The 16,060-nt window shown below is 43.0% G+C and overlaps 1 protein-coding gene across 1 annotated transcript in view; it reads right to left on the bottom strand.

Moving 5' to 3' along the window:
- Window positions 1–433: 433 nt before the first annotated feature.
- Window positions 434–16,060, bottom strand: part of adgrl3.1 (adhesion G protein-coupled receptor L3.1) — a 78,136-nt gene continuing 62,509 nt past the window's right edge. The window contains exons 16-24 of the mRNA XM_070912216.1: window positions 13,362–13,428; window positions 12,145–12,236; window positions 8,198–8,366; window positions 6,625–6,753; window positions 5,913–6,006; window positions 3,529–3,657; window positions 2,748–2,765; window positions 1,768–2,055; window positions 434–1,035 (exon numbers count right to left, since the gene is read on the bottom strand). Coding sequence (XP_070768317.1) covers window positions 434–1,035; window positions 1,768–2,055; window positions 2,748–2,765; window positions 3,529–3,657; window positions 5,913–6,006; window positions 6,625–6,753; window positions 8,198–8,366; window positions 12,145–12,236; window positions 13,362–13,428 — 1,588 coding nt within the window. The remainder of the gene's footprint in view (window positions 1,036–1,767; window positions 2,056–2,747; window positions 2,766–3,528; window positions 3,658–5,912; window positions 6,007–6,624; window positions 6,754–8,197; window positions 8,367–12,144; window positions 12,237–13,361; window positions 13,429–16,060) is intronic.

Raw genomic sequence — 16,060 nt, 5'->3', positions numbered from 1 at the left:
CAGGGCTGGGGGCCACGCCCCTGTAGTGGTGGTAGTGGAGACTATATGCTATGATCTGCTAGAGGTCCATATTGGGGAACTTGTAGGGCTTCGGTCAATCCAAGATTCCAAAATAAAAGTAACAGGTAGGGTAAAATTACAGAATCCCTCCCCCTCCGTCTCCTTTCCAGGTTAAAAGTTCCATTTCTGTTTGATGTTCACAAAAAGTCTCTCAGAGCTGCCCTTTCAGTCAGCACCATTTATGACAATACATTCAGTCCCTGCTTTCATTTGACCAGTGGTATCTCCACCATATTGTCATGAACTGTAGTTAATGTACATCAATCCAGGGGCGGGCCAGCTCAGTCTGTCAGTCAACAACACAGAATGTTTTCATTGGAAAGTTGGAAGTGTGAGAGTGGGCTAGGGAGGGATAGAAGTCTCTTGATTGGCTCTATAGACTGGTAACCAGGTGGGAAGGGTCTATAGGCGGCTCCTCAGGCGACGAATCGGACTCCTCCTTGTTGCCGGACACCATGTATCCATCACTGCCACCACGGCCCATGTGGTAGTAGCTCTGTAGCTCGTGGAGGTGATTCCTAGAACCCAAGTTTGGCATGCTCTTATAATAGACGTCATCCAGCTCCGGAGCAGTGGCACTCTTACAGGGCTGCAGCTCCCCAGAGCTGTCTTCCTCTCCGTCTGTTAAACCGTTCATCTGCCCATCCGGGAGGTCCGTCAGCACTGGCATGCTGGTGTACAGCGAGTCTCTGTGGTTGGGCGAGTGTGTGTGCTCGTCAGTGTGCTCGTTGGTCAGCAGGGGGAAGAAGCTCTCGCTGGTCTCCTGGGGAATGCGCCGTGGCCGGGAGAAGCTGTGAGGGGGTGGCGGAGGTGGGGGGTGGCTGTCCGGTGGAGGAGGCCGTGGCGGCAGGAGTGGAGCGTTGGACTCCTCTCTGATAATCTCCAAACCCAGGTTCTCCTCATGGGGGAAGGCTGCAGGGTTGTCCAGCACCATGGGACCATTGTCCTCTTTACCACTGCCCACACACCCACCAACTCCACTGCTGCTGCTGCTGCCGCTGCCTCCTGCCATGCTCCCTGAAAGAGCCAGGAATAATAGTTGTAGCATATCTCTGCTCAAGTGGCTATAATGAATATTAACGCTGGAAAAAAATGTACTATGTATAATGTGAAAGGGGATGCTCAGGGTGACAACCCCACGGAGAGTCATCACCTGACTCTGCAGTACCCCTCAGATCTTATTGTTTTGGTTTTCTGGCCCACAACGTTACTGTTTTGGTTCAGCTCACCACTCTCAGCAGCGCCATTTCCAGCTTTCAGTGAAAAAGCTCTACAAAACCACTGTGTGCTACTTGCCCAGCACCAAGCGGCAGACAGGAAAATTTAGCAACTAGCTGGTGAACACCCTGCAGTATTTGGATGCTTAAGAGCCAGATTTTTCCTTTTGGAGTTGGTGGAGACCAAAAACAGCTAAAATGAGAGTGAGTATTGAACTTACATTCGGTGGCCAGAAACACGTACACCACGTGAATGCTAATGTTTCTCAATATCTACTGGATTGTAAATTGTGTTCACAGGTTGTTTTCAGCTGCCTCCAAGTGGTTACTGTAAGTTTAACACTCATGCTGTTTTTGGCACCCAACTTGTGGAAGGTGGGTTCAGCTCTCGCGCTTTACAAGAAGTGTCCCTGTCTAGATAAACCTAAAGTGTGTGACTCTTTAAACCTGAAATTATTTCAATCAAACCAGTCACCTCCATTGGCCATGCTGCTGTTGACCAGCTTGTTCATCAGGTTGTGATTGCGCTCCGTGGTGGCTCTCTCGTGGTTGTTGAGGTAGGATGGGATGTAATTGGAGGTCAGCTCCTTGAGGATCTTCTTCTCCAGGGTTGTCTCCTTGTGGTTGCTGTGGGTGCCATAGCCGCCACTTCGGTCTAGAATCTGGACGCAGTCACTCAAGTACTCACTGCTGGCCATGCTGTAGTTGTTGGCATGGTTACCATTAAGAGGGAGTGTATCCATAACGCTGGAGTCTCTTGCGTTGTTCAGGATGCCCTCTGAGGAACAAATAATTTTAAAAAGTAATAATTATTAGGATTCATAAATAAACTAAGTGGATTTCTCAGAAGAGAGATTTTAATTATTGTTTGATATCATAGCATGTGCTGTGAATTGAGGATTAAAAAGGAGCAATGATAATATTCTTGGAAGGAAAAAAATGCTTCAAGCGTCCATAATTCATTTAAGAGAAGCCTCAGAAGTACTTTCTTTTCTCAATTACTGCCAGCACTACAGCAATACAAAAAGAATAGCTGGAGTTTCAGTGCAAAATAAGATAAATGTTTTGAAGTGACACTTAAAGTTATTACATTGCAAGTCATTCTAAGGGAAAACCTATTGCATCTCAATTATAACTCAAATGTCAATTTGCACATTTGATCCACAATATTTCAATTCAAAGAGATTCAATGGTAATGCTTGTTTTTTATATTATACCTTTATCTAATATAAAATATATATTGCCCTTAGAAAATGAATTTAAGAATGTGTGCTAAACCAAATAAGACAAATGTATTACATGGGCTGACTAGTGATTTGGAAAAAAAGCTTTTACGTGGCTGACAGCCAAACAAAACTCCTGTTTGGGTGTAGATTGGACTGAAAATGTTAGGCAGAGTGCTTTAGAAGCAAGAAAAGAGAGAAGAAAGTCGATGTTATTGAAGTAGTTGAGTATTAATTTAGCCCATACTTGTGTCTCGGTAAGGTGCTAATGGACAGCAGGGGGAGAAGAGAGAAAAAAGACAGACGTGAGTTCATACATCGAGAGAAACAACTTCCAGCAGCTACAAAACCAACAGTTGCACAGTAATTGGAAGCATGATGAAAAATGTTGAACAAAGAAACCCTGTCTGATTCTCCAAATCAAAGTCTGTTTTTCAGGGCGTTATTGATAACTGGCTGCTATCATATGGTTTATCATTTATTTATCAGGGAGAAAACATAAAAACACATCATGCAAATTATTTAAAACATAGCATATATACAGTAGACGTGCACTAAGACAAGCCACACACAACATGTTGCAACTGAAACATATAAAATGAAGCACATACTGTATAAAATAGAACATTAGCACAAAATAGTACAAATATGTCATGGCTCCCAAGTAGCTTATGAAAGATATAGTGAATCCGCAACCAGTGAGTATAGTCTGCATCTATAGCATACAATAAATCAGCATGTGAACTGGTTTCGATAAATCATCAACAGAATTTCCTTTCTACATTTATGTGCTGTGAGAACTGCCCAGTGGGTGTCCTTTGTGAAAGATTGTTGCAGTGTGATTGATCACCTCACTTGGGAGCCATAATAAGGCTAGATCAGATATGCAGCCAAAAGTGCATCACAGTAGCAAACATTTCTAAATGAAATAACCATGCAAAATAAATGTAATGTGGTAAAATAAATGAAAAAAACTCGAAGCCAACTTTCCAAATGTCAATTGTTTATAATAGGAACATCAGGCACACCTTGGGTGTTGTACATGCCCACGGCTGGGTTGTTATAGACTGCCGAGTCCCCAAGGAGAGTGTTATAAGGATTGTTAGTACCATGGGGACGAAGGAGAGCATTAGTTATAAGATGATTAGCCATGGCTCCTGGTACAGGCAGATAGAGAAAGAGAGAGGAAGAGCAACAGCCAAGTCGAGAGAGGAAGAGAGAGGAAAAGCAACAGCCAAGTCAAGAGAGAAAAAAGAGAGAAGCACTCGAGAAAAGAAGGCAGGGATAGAAGTTGAAGGAGGGAGCATGTAGATGTTGCAGAGTGGAAGTAAGCAAGAAGGAAAAAAGAAGAAGGGAGAGTGAGATGGAAAGTGAGTGTGTGGAAGAAAGAGGGAGAGAAGAGGACAAGTAAATCAAACAGGCAAACATAGTTTGAGGTGAAAGCCAAGAAAAAGCTTGACAAGTCATTCTTGCAGCCACTGCGTACAGGCCGAGGGAGGGGATGAGAGAGGGAGAGAGAGATACATAGCGAGAGAGAGACAAAGAGAGAGTAGCATAGCTTGGAGAAGATTGTGCTGCAGTTCACTACGCTTGAGCAGAGTAGCATGACTACAGGATAGTTAATGGACAAAGGGGCCGACAAAAAAAGTGTTCTCAGTGCATTTTCTTCCCTAGGTGGGAGACAGATCATGTACACATAAAGACACTGCAGAAAAACAGGAGATGGATGATCACGACAGCTCCTATACATTCATCCTCATGTTCTCCACTGTATCAAGCACTACGCTACTTCTACCACTACTCCTAAGAGTGTTTGTATGTCATAGAGCATGAAAACATAGGTTAGAGGGAATAAAATGAGACACTAAACCATCCCTGTGGTAACAATTTTTTGTTTGCTAAGAGGCACAGCGTCGAGGTGTTCAGTTAAAAGAAAATGACACAATGTTTTAGTTATCCAACTCCTAAATCTAATGTTTGAGGATACCACAGTTCAGTTCATATTAGTAAAGCTCCATTTTCCTTTCAGAAATGAGTTGGCCAGCAGCCTGAACTTGGCCCACAAAATAAAGCTCCAGATAGAATAAATTAGAAATAATGGAGAAAGTGGAATGTGGGAGAATACTGAATGATTTTCTGGGCATTAGGGTAAAAAAAAAAAAAATTATATTATAACTGCTCCACTGTAAACTTTATGTATGCATTTGTTTATTTATAGGGGACAATGCACATTAATCAATACTGACATTATAAAAACATCATGGTTAATATGTCAGGGTGAGCAAATTTGCACCCATAGTCCCAACACCACTAAAAAAGAATTTATATACAACAGACATAATAATGTCTTAAAATGAACTTCAAAGTTAAAATGAACACATTCCGTCTCCATTTTACCCTTCTCCTAGTTTCAACAAGTCAATCTCCTATCAGAATATCCAATTTATTCCACCCCATCCTTATTCACTAAGCCACAGTATATAGTCATTTGAAATCTACTGGCTAAGTAGCTCTCTGCACCATACTTTAAAGTGTGAGGGAGGGAGGAGGTGGGGGTGTCTTAAGCCCTGCCTCACTAAGTGTGTGATAATTCAGGCGCTGACACACACCGTGTCTGCTTTAGCATCAATCTGTCATGCTAACAGCTTATTAGTGGCCTGAAGGAAGTGAGGGCCACACCTCGACTAAGAGACTAACAAATGGCAGTGTATGTGTGTGTGCGTTCCACTGTGTGTGTGTGTGTGTGTGTGTGTCAAAATGTCTAGCCATTGGGGTGTCTATGTCCTCATTACCCTAGCCCTCAGACAGCTATACTCATGGAATCCGTTCTTACAGTGGCTCACTCTGGAGGGACAGCAATAGGCAGCTCTGAATACAGTGGAAATACTGTGATCCTGCCTCATACTCATTTAGAAGCTACATTCGGCTGATAATTAAGCATTAATCTAACGCAACTCTGCATAACGTACAGTATAATAATAAAGGGACCACTGGTGTTCAGCTCAAGACTTGCACACATACTTTAACTTAAAGGATTTATCACTCACAAGGATAGTCAAAAGATGACTATCCTTGGAAAAAGAAATATAGCAGCCTCTGTAGCATAGTCAACTCTGCACTCTGTAGATTTATAATGGGACCACAAACTGGTTGATGTTTCAGTTTTGATAAGAGTCTGCTCCTCACTCTCCCTCCTGTAAAGTCATCCTTTGAAGCAGCAAAAAAGTAGTCGGTGATATTTACACTCTCTTCTGCTAATCTTCCTCTCTACAAGAACACAGTACCATTATCAGAAGTTTGGACTCCTACCACTTTACTAAATGACAGCGTATGCTGTCTGAGCCTCCTGCTATTAATAAAGTAGATATGGTGACAGTGATGAGGATGCAAATGGTAGGTATCCCGTGGTTACCTCTGTTGAGCGTGGCGGAGCTGTTGATGTCTCCAGTGATGAAGGAAGACTCCTGTTTCCTCACAGTGTCATTCCACATCCGCCTGATACGACTCTATACACAGGAGAAAAGAAGCGAGAGAGAAAGAGAAAGAGAGGGGAAAAGAGGTAGAGAAGGTATGGGCAAAGACACAGAGGAGTAGCAATAATGAAGGGGAGGGGGGAATAAAAGGAAGGTACGGGAACAAGTCAAGGGAGGAAAGACATGATGACAAAAAGAAGGAAAGAAATATGGTAAGAAACATAATATATGGGGGTATGATGTGCAAAAGGAGGGCAAATTAGTGCAGGAGAGGTAGTAAAGGAAAAAGCAAAACAGCGACCAGCAAGAGAGAAACAGGTGGGGGAAAATAATCACCCGTCAATGCCATTTGTACTCCATCTACCTGTGTGTCAGCATCAATATGTGAAGCTGTAAGTCAGGGTTTGGGCTATCTCACTTTCAACGCAAATCCACATTTTCAATCTGCACATATACAGCACTCTAACTTAATCATAAATTCACAAGTTCCACATTAAAAGTGTTTAAAATTTGTCTATCATGAAATCGAAACTCTGAACTGAGTCTAGTTGAAAGTGAACAGCGATAACCCAAAACCCTCATGGCATGCTCCGGCCTCACCTGAGAGTCTGCTGTGCTGTAGCGTCCAGGTGTGCAGGCAGGTAAGCTCACCTGTGAGCCTGTGGAGTAGCGGCCTGGCGTCCGTGAAGTGGTGGTCTTACTGGAGGAGGAGATGGACGTCTCCACACTCTTGCCACTGCAGCAGTGAGTCCGCAGACATTTGCCGTATTCTTTGCGCACCTGGGCAGAGGAGGTGTGAGGTGGAGAGAGTTACACACGGACAAACTATGCACATATATAAAACCTAACGGGCACACATGAAGGTGGGGGGATTGATTGATGTTCCACTTTTAACTTGCAGATATTGAAGCATATTTTTAAGATGACCCTCCTGGAAAGAAACAGACTGGAAGGGTTTAACTTGATATATTGTCCCTGTTGACTTCTCCTTTTACTCAAATTCCTTGTTCAAACACTAACTCCATTAAAACTTAGACATTAAAGGATTAACTCCATAAACTTTCCCCCATCAACATCCACCCAAAATGTTATTACTGCCACACATGCCTCTGAAATGGACACATTCCTTGGGGAGACATACGATGCACTTGTACACACAGAACATCTGCATTTAGATCCCAATCAAGTTAGAACAAATAGGAATGTAATTGCTTTTTAACAAGCTTGTTGGACTGGCAGACGTGTATTGCCACATGCTCTGTTTGAACAGCTGTGTGGTGAGTTGCTCCATGCATCTTGGGAGAAACCATGTTGGGCTGCAGCCAAAGAAAACCTCAGCACTGTTCTGAGGACATCTCTCAGGATACCTGATCCCACGGCCTAACACATACCTAAGCACAGTGCACACTCACACACACACACACACACTGCACTTGTTTACTGGTCGTACACTTAGAACTAAAAACTCTCTGTGGGACTGCAGCCAGACGAGAGTATTAAGCATTTGATGAATTTTTCTTTCCATATCCTACTCCTCTTCTGTACTCCCAGGCACTGACAGCATGTGGGAGACTCTGTAAAAATATCCCAGGATGTGTAGGCTCTTCCTGGAAGCCACATATAATTCAAATAGTGACACATATGTACTCACAAATGCCTCTAATCCTTTAGGCCAAACCCAAAACATATAAAGGAGGTCATCCTTTCAAAATGAAAGGGGGTGTTGCGAGGGGAGCTGTGTGATCGAGGTCGATGTATTAAATCACAGAAGTCATGAGAGCAGTGTATCTGTAACTGCCACTGAGACAACAAAACAGACATATATTTCCTCTGCATGTGTCTAAAATTTAAAACAATTAGAACTAAATATTTAGCTTGGAACAAGCTATTTCTGGCTTGATGACCCTGTCTGATGATGAAAAACTTTCTTTTCTGGCTAGGGAAAGGCTGAAAGACAGTAAGACTAGCAGCTCAGTGTGTTACCTGCTGCCACAAGTCAAGGCAGACAGTGAAAGAGAGAGAGAGAGAGAGGCAGTGAGAAAATTGAGCAGCCAGGAGGGTTAGTGAATGACCAATCAAACCTGTGACAGCTCTGCAGATATTTTTGGCGTCCTTGCTGATCAATGCGAGCATGTGTGTGTGTGTCTGTGTGCGCTTGTATTTGTCTGCCTGTCACGCTGTCTGTCTATTTCTGTCCGGCTTTGTCTCCGTTTGTCTCCCTCACCTTCTTCTGCAGGATGCAGTGAAAGATGAAGATGAACATGCCCTGCAGGGAGTTGAAGATGGTGAAAAGGTAGGCCATGATGACGGTGCTCTCGTTGATGTACATCAGGCCGAAAGCCCAGGTCAGGCCCAGCAGACACAGCAGGGCTATGGCCCCAATCACCCAAGACCTACAGGAGGGGGGAAATAATTGAGAGGGAGAAATGCTTCAATCACTTAAAATTAAAATTTCACTCAATATCCTACATTCTCGAAAACATATATCTACACATGTAAAGGATATATTGTAGGTTACATTGTAAGTAGGGTAACAAGAGAGGCTTGTCTCTTTCTCTGGATCGGAAAAGCTATTCAGACAAATTTGATGCATGTGGGATCATGAGGGAGGAGAAAGGGGTTAGAGAGGGTTCATTCGGAGTCCCAGCGCTGTGGGAGTGGGATGGAGAAAGCAGTGGGAGGTTTTCCCTAAAAGAATTATACTCTTACGAAAGGAGTGAGAGAATAGAGAGAGAGTGGATTTGCTCATTTAGACACCATCTCGGGAGAGGGACGAGAGGTTATAAGCCAGCTGACGTCAGCCTAGTACAGAGAAAGTCGAGCATACAAGACTTTTTCCAAGTTCAAACTCTATCACTCAAAGTACATGGCGGAGGGTAAAAGACGTTTTCACAGGCAAAAGTGGGCACTGAAGTCTGTTAGTGCAGTTGTGACTATAACAATTTAATGGAATTAAATGTAATAAAAGTTTTCAAGACTGTGAACCTCCATTTCAAATAAAGCCTATGCAGAAGTGAGTCATAAAGGCCAAATGTCAGAGGAATTTGGTGGTGTCGCGGCATGTGTATGCATTGTAAGTCCTCCCCTGAGTGTGCGTGTGTGAATGTGCATGCGGCCATGTGAGTGGCTCCACTGGGCAGTAAGTAGAGGGACATTACCACCATTATAAATGACATTTCCCACTAAAGGTCACAGTTTTTGGGTCTGCCACAGCCGAGAAGATGGCTGTTAATTTGATTGGCTGACTGGGCAGTGATCACCTCTCATGCGAGGGATGGAGACAAAGAAGTAAGGAAGGAAAGAGGGGGGGGGGCAGAAAACACAGAGGGAATGATATTAGGAGAGTCAGGAGGAAGGAAGAGAGAAAGAGGAGGAGAGTAAGTGAGTGAGACTGAGGTGATTGATTTGATGTTGCCCTCTGTGGCACCATTCAGGCGAGACAGAACCTCCAATAAAGCTCGTCTGACGACCCTCTTCAATAAAGGGTACACTCATCCCTCTCTTTTCCATCCCTTCATTCCACCTCTTCCTCCAGTGCTCCCTTGAGTCATGGTTTCTCTCTCAGCTCTGTTTCCCCTCATTCACATCTCACCATTATAATATTTAGCACATTAAGTCTATAGGTCATAGGAGCTCACAAATCACACATAAGCAAGTAATCCCCTTTACAAGGCAGGTTAATGGTTAATTTAGGGATAGGCATGGACTCTAGGGCAGGTTCTACAGACAAATAAGACGACAAGCAAACCAATCAAAATGTCTCTAGGAAGACGGAAGGCATCCTAATTTGGAGAGTGGCCTTACCAGAGCCAATCCACAACAAAGACAATTTATGATGGCTTGGAGTTAAAGAGACAAAGAAAACAAAAGGAAGAAAAAAATAAGAAGACAAAAAGGGCATGATGATGATTAACAAGTAAATGAACCACAATAAGACATGACTAATGAAGTGAAATAGATTAAAATCTATTCAGCCTTCAGTGTGCTCAGAAAGAAGGAAAGTCATTAAAGCATCATATTCTAAATCATTCTTTGATTTTCGTCTTTCATCAGGCTTTTGGAATTCATTCCCCTGAACTGCGCTGAAGCAAAGATCAGCAGGTTTTGCCTTTATTTCTGAAACGCTTCCCACTTGAAGTCCTACTGCTGTCATGAAAGACACATTGGCAGTAATATTTAAATGATAAATCAAATGTGTAAGCCATTTTGTGATTTACATTATAAATTCTGAGCTGTGCCTCAGTAAGGCATTGAGCTCCGAGCCATGGCATATTGTTTGAATTAGACTGAGCTTTTTTGTCTTGAGCTGCACTGGAACGACAAATAACACAATTCTGATTACTTAGCTTTGTGGACAGTCTTCAGTGGAAATGAAGTCATATTTCTTTGGTATTCTCTAAGGGTGATATGAGTAATAATGACTGGGAATAATAATATAATGAATTCACGTTATATCTTGTTTGTTTTATCAGTAAAAACAATAATTTGCCGGGAAACGCAGTCTGTCATAACACCCCCTACCTGTTTCCCCTTGTTTCCAGTCTTTACGCTAATCTAAGCTCAAGCTACGCATTCAATGGACAGACATGAGAGTGATATCAATCTTCTGATTTCACTCTCGGCAAGAAAGCAATTAAGCATTACTTCCCAAAAAGGTTGAATAATTCCTTTAACTCATGTCAGACTGACCCTCTGGAGCACCGGAAGTTTTCCAGGTGGGCCGCTTGACAATTGGGGCCGATGCAACGCGAAATATATACATTTTTAAATAACCCCAGCCCCCGCTTAAATAAAAATAACCAAGTGCTGCGTGGCTGACTGACTAGGAGAGTTGGCTTCTGGCCCACTGAGGTTGGGTGTTACATCTATCAGTCTCTCTCCCAGCCAATTACTTTTGGTCCAGTCCATTCTAACTTTACTTGGGGCCCGCCCCTGTCCATCTCTGTTAAGTGGTGACATATGGATAAATAGAGGAGTGGAGCAAGATGGACAACCAAAAAGAGACGAAACGTAAAGATGGTGCCGAAGAGCTGAAGAGAAGAGGTTGAAGTCCCTTGAGGTTGATGCAGCCAAATGTTTTAAAACAACAAATTATTCATTTGGCGGCGTTGCCAGTCAATCATCTCAGCCTAGTGAGCCTGAAGGCACTGGCAGAGAGAGGAGAGAGAGCAGAGAGAGCTGCCCAGTGAGCCCAGCGACACCAGTTCAACTGCTAGTCAAGGTTCTGCAGCTAATAAGATAATAGGGATAATATAAGCAAGGTTTGGGTTTGGCTAGCTGGCTAATTTAGCTATATCGGGGGCCTTTTGTTGAAACATGTTCAACTTTTCATACAGTCGATGCGTTCATCAATGTCACTTTTCATGAACTAATCACAGCCTAGAAGTTAGCTCTTAGCATTTAAAAATTTGAGACTAACCACTAATGTAGAATGAAGAAACAAAACCTTTTGTATTTCCTAAAATGCTGTATTGTCCAATTGGAATTAATATTATACTAGTGGGATAAAGTTTACTATTATATGAAATTATATGAATATACAAACATTATATAATTACAGCCACTAACCGTGTGGCTGGTATTGGCCCCCCTGACCCCCTGTTTTCCCCTTATGAGTATGTGTGGTGTTTATGTCTTATTTTGTCAATGTGATAGCGTCACCAGCGTTGACAATGCAATCATGATACTTCACAGGGGTGTAGTATCAAAATGAAGGCCGAGATTGAAGATGGGTGTTTTTCGAGCAAGGGCACCTGAAGTAGGGGGGTAGGAAGTTTGAAAGGGGACATTGGCCCACATTCGTTTTAATGGGTCGGAACATCATGTTGACGGGCTTTGCAACTGGTGTGATCCCACTGCAAGATGGTCTCTAGTTAATGTATTAATATTATACTAACATTATATCATTAACATTATACTTTTTATCTAATGTTATAATATTATACTAATAGGTTCATTTATACTAATTACTCATCCAGGTTGAAGACATCTGCAGTGAACAGAGGGGGGGTTTGATGGGCCCATCTAAGTCAAAAATTCCAGGGCAATTTTTCATTCCTCGTCCATCCCTGTTTTAACTTAATCCACACACACAAAAATGCAAGATCACACCCACTTTCAAAACCAGACGCACTGATGTGATGGCAGGACTGTGTCCATACATGTACTTACTTGATGTTGTCCAGACATCCTGAGTCTGGTTTGAGAATGGCCGTATGATGGAACATCTTATAAAGGGCGATACCGAGGAAGATTACATTCAGCTGAAACACACAGACACACAGACACACACACATACAAGTTAATATTCTGCAGCAACAAGCCTAATTAAAGACACAATGTCACCACAACAATTCACTCACACACAGCGCATATCATTTCATTTTCCCTTCCAGCAGTAATTGGCTTGGGGACACAGTATCAGCCCACAATCAACAGCCCTTTATGTGCTCAAAACACAGCAGCTTGAGCATCAGGGAAAATACAGCAGTCATTACATCCATTGAGGATCATTGTTACAATAGAAATCCATTCTCACAGATGCTGTCTTTTCTATTGGCCTGCTAATGCATAGACAGGGTGGTTTAATAATGACTGTCTGGACTGTGGTGCTGGGTCTCCGAGGCTGTATATCTTACCAATGGGCATCGAGTCATAACAGAGCAGTCCCACCTGCACCTCTCCCACTTACAGCCCCAGTTAGATCAGCGATAGCCTGCCTGACATTTTTTAAATGAGTACAGAGCATCAGTGTACATGCTGACATTCACCTAATTGGGAACATCATTCTCTTTTTCCCAAACACTGCTTTTTATATATATTTTTTGCTTTTCCTGTCTGTGTCTGTCAAGTTCTCTAACTCTATTTCTGTCTCTGTTTACTTGTTCAAGGTACGATGCCTGTTCCTGCTCTTCAGACCAGTTTGCTGACTGATGATCATTCATTGACATTCAATGACAGTGTTCATTGACTGTGGTCCCCCTTCTACTGTGTAATTGGGCTGCACTGTATTTAAGTAGCAAGGCCAGGAGGAAGGATAGGGCCTGGATCATCAAATAAGTGCCTATAAGAGCAACATAACTTTGTTGAGTTCTTATCATAATCTGCGGTTTGTGCTCTATGTCTTTCCTAAGATTTCCAGCTTTTTGGAATATGTGCCCACTTGAGAGTTAATCCATGTGTGGGAATTATTAAATTGACGTATAAAGTTCCTTCTGCTTCCACTTACACTGCTGAAGAGCTCAGGCAAACATTGTAGGAGATTAAAGAACACCTTAACGTAACCAGTTGTTCCTGCATATGGCAGCCATTCTCCTCCGTACATGTAATGCTATGTCAAGTGTGTGTGAGCATGCATGTGTGTGTGTGTGTGTGTGTGTGTATCTCACCATAATGATGAGTGTAGCAGGGCCTATAAAGCTCCAGATAAAGTATGTATCCAATCGCAGCCAGCACCTAGAGAGACAGAGATAGAGATAGACAGAGAGGAAAAAGTGAGCAAAGAGGAGAGAGAGAGAGAGAGAGAGAGAGAGAGAGAGATCATGCATGAGAAACAGAGGGAAGAAGAACAAGAGAGGAAAGACGCATAGGGATTAAAAACATGCTCCAGTCTCAGATGGATGTAGGGTAGCAAGGATTTACCATCAGGACAGGACATGCATCAAACACACACACACACAGAAAGGAGGCAAGGAAAAAACATGACATACAGTATATCAAATGCATCCCGATAGAGGGAGGAAAGGAATGGGGGGGGGGGGGGGGGGTGTAAAAGTGAAAGAGATGAAGAACAGTGAGAAAGGTGTTGCGGGATGAAGGAAACAGACTATACGCACACCTCAAACATACATCACACACAGAGGGGGAGACAACAAGGGATGAGCACCTGTGATAAATAAACCTTAACTTCCCCCCGTAGGGCACAGATATATGACACGGCCGCATCCTGCGGTCGCAAAAATATGACATGACTGTGTTCATTTGAATACTGAGTTATGGATGCAGCCCTCATACCAGGCTATTTATGGAGTCTGGGAATGGCTGTGGTGAGTTTAAAGGAGAGAGGAGGTACACACACACACACAAACACACACATACACATACACATATATACATATATAACAAACACGCATGATGAACACACATAACCACACATTAATTTCTGACCACAATGTTAGCATTTGTAGTAAAAGACACACTGCTGTATGCTAAATTATATCACCCCAAACATCTTCACTCATCAGTTGCAGCTAGCAGGGAAGGGAAAGAAATGTCCCAGAGTGCCCTCCACTGAGGTCAGACCCAACGGGTTGCAGGAAAAAGGTGCCAGAGAAAAACCGCTGGAGCAAAATGGCCGACTGATTCATGGCCAGCTGCTTTTGAATTATTAATCTTTCAATTTCCACCACATTAGAGAACCCTCCATTATGGGTCCCTGCCTGTGTCACTGCATCCTCCATTAGGGCTCCTTTGCTAAGTCATAGCAACCTTCATTATGGGAGGTGAATGAGACTCAGTGCCACTGGCTAATATAGGGGAGAATGGGGTGTTTTATGTGACAAGGTGACACAGCAGGGATGGCAGATGATATTTTCAGAGGTTTTGTCTCAATGTGTTATGTCAAACATGATAAGCGGTGGCATTTTCCAGGCTGGACTGATAAATGAGTCATGTAACTTATTTTCTGCTTTTAATGAAATGTGCTTTGCTATTAAAATGCTTCTTCCACTGAACTTCTTTTCACATCCACGAGGCATGAGGCCATTTGAAAGCAGAAACAATGATTGTTTGGGCGATGACATGAATCTTTTACACCCTCACTGATTTCAGCGTGATAAGCTCTACATTATTCTCCAAAAAGATATCACTTCATTTTGCATTTTTACTGTTAAACCATAGCCATTGTCTCAATTCAAGTCTCCTAGTCTAATGGCATGCAGTCTGATTATTCATCCAGATCTTGGCATTCAGACTCTCATGTTTAAATGATCATCCCACAATGAAATATTGATCTAAGTGGCATAAGAATTGGTGTGGCTTGACGGTTAAACACAGTGAAATTCAAGCCTTTTCACTGTCTTCAAACCTCCATGAGCTGATGTGTAGCTGGTGGAAAGCTACATGGTCTGAACTACAAAAGGCCCCAAGAGCAGCAGAGAACGTGACAATTTGAGCATGTGAATCATTTAACAGTCCCATAGTGTCCTGTCATTTTTCACTTTCTATAGGGAGCCGCTCATTTATAAGCAATTGAGGTAAGAGATTTTTCTAATACAAGTTTTAAAATGCAATGTCCAGATTGTTAATGGCCTCTTTAGTCCTCATGATTTCATACCATCACAGGATACAGGAGAGGTCACAGACATGTGCACCATATATATATTATATGCACATTAAGCACATATTATGCATGTGCACTGTATGAATAAAATGCTGGCTTCTTTTCAAAATCCCAGCGTGAATGGAATGGACAGGTCACGCATGTGGAAGTGTTATTATGTTCACTCCAGTGTATTTGTAGGTGGCCTGTTATGCATGTACTTCATATGAATGAGATGCTGGCTGCCTTTTCTTGGATTCACCCTGTGTCTTGGTTTGGACAAGTCAAGCATGCATGAATATGTTACCATGTTTTCTAAATGTACGTCCTCATCTCACTCACTACTCTGTGCTTCCTCCAGGGAAGCCAGCTTTTTTCTTAAGCACACGCACACAGAAGGGCAAGCCAATGTGGACGTGTACACACTCTGACAGACTACGCCATCCCTCCATTCTCACACTTAAACCACTCCTTTTCTCCCTCAATCTGCTCCACTGTGCACCCCTTCCTTCTTTCCTGCCAGTTAAATCCTTCCATATTCACACATTGTCGCTGCTGTGCTCATGCAGGCACTCTGTGGTGCATCCTCTCCTGCTTGTCCACTTACTTCCCTCCCCCTCTTTCTCCTTCTCTGCTTCTCTCCCCTCTCAACCTGTCTGTATTGACGCTTCAGAAGTGCCACAGCTTGTAGAGTCCACTGTGGCAGATGCAGCCAAAATGACAGCAGGCACTCCAGCCCCCCCCCCCCCCCCCCCAGCTCCCTCTCTC

Source organism: Enoplosus armatus, chromosome 2 (assembly GCF_043641665.1).
Source record: "Enoplosus armatus isolate fEnoArm2 chromosome 2, fEnoArm2.hap1, whole genome shotgun sequence".
NCBI classification, from domain to species: domain Eukaryota; kingdom Metazoa; phylum Chordata; class Actinopteri; order Centrarchiformes; family Enoplosidae; genus Enoplosus; species Enoplosus armatus.
This window is presented reverse-complemented; position numbering and strand designations above follow the sequence as displayed.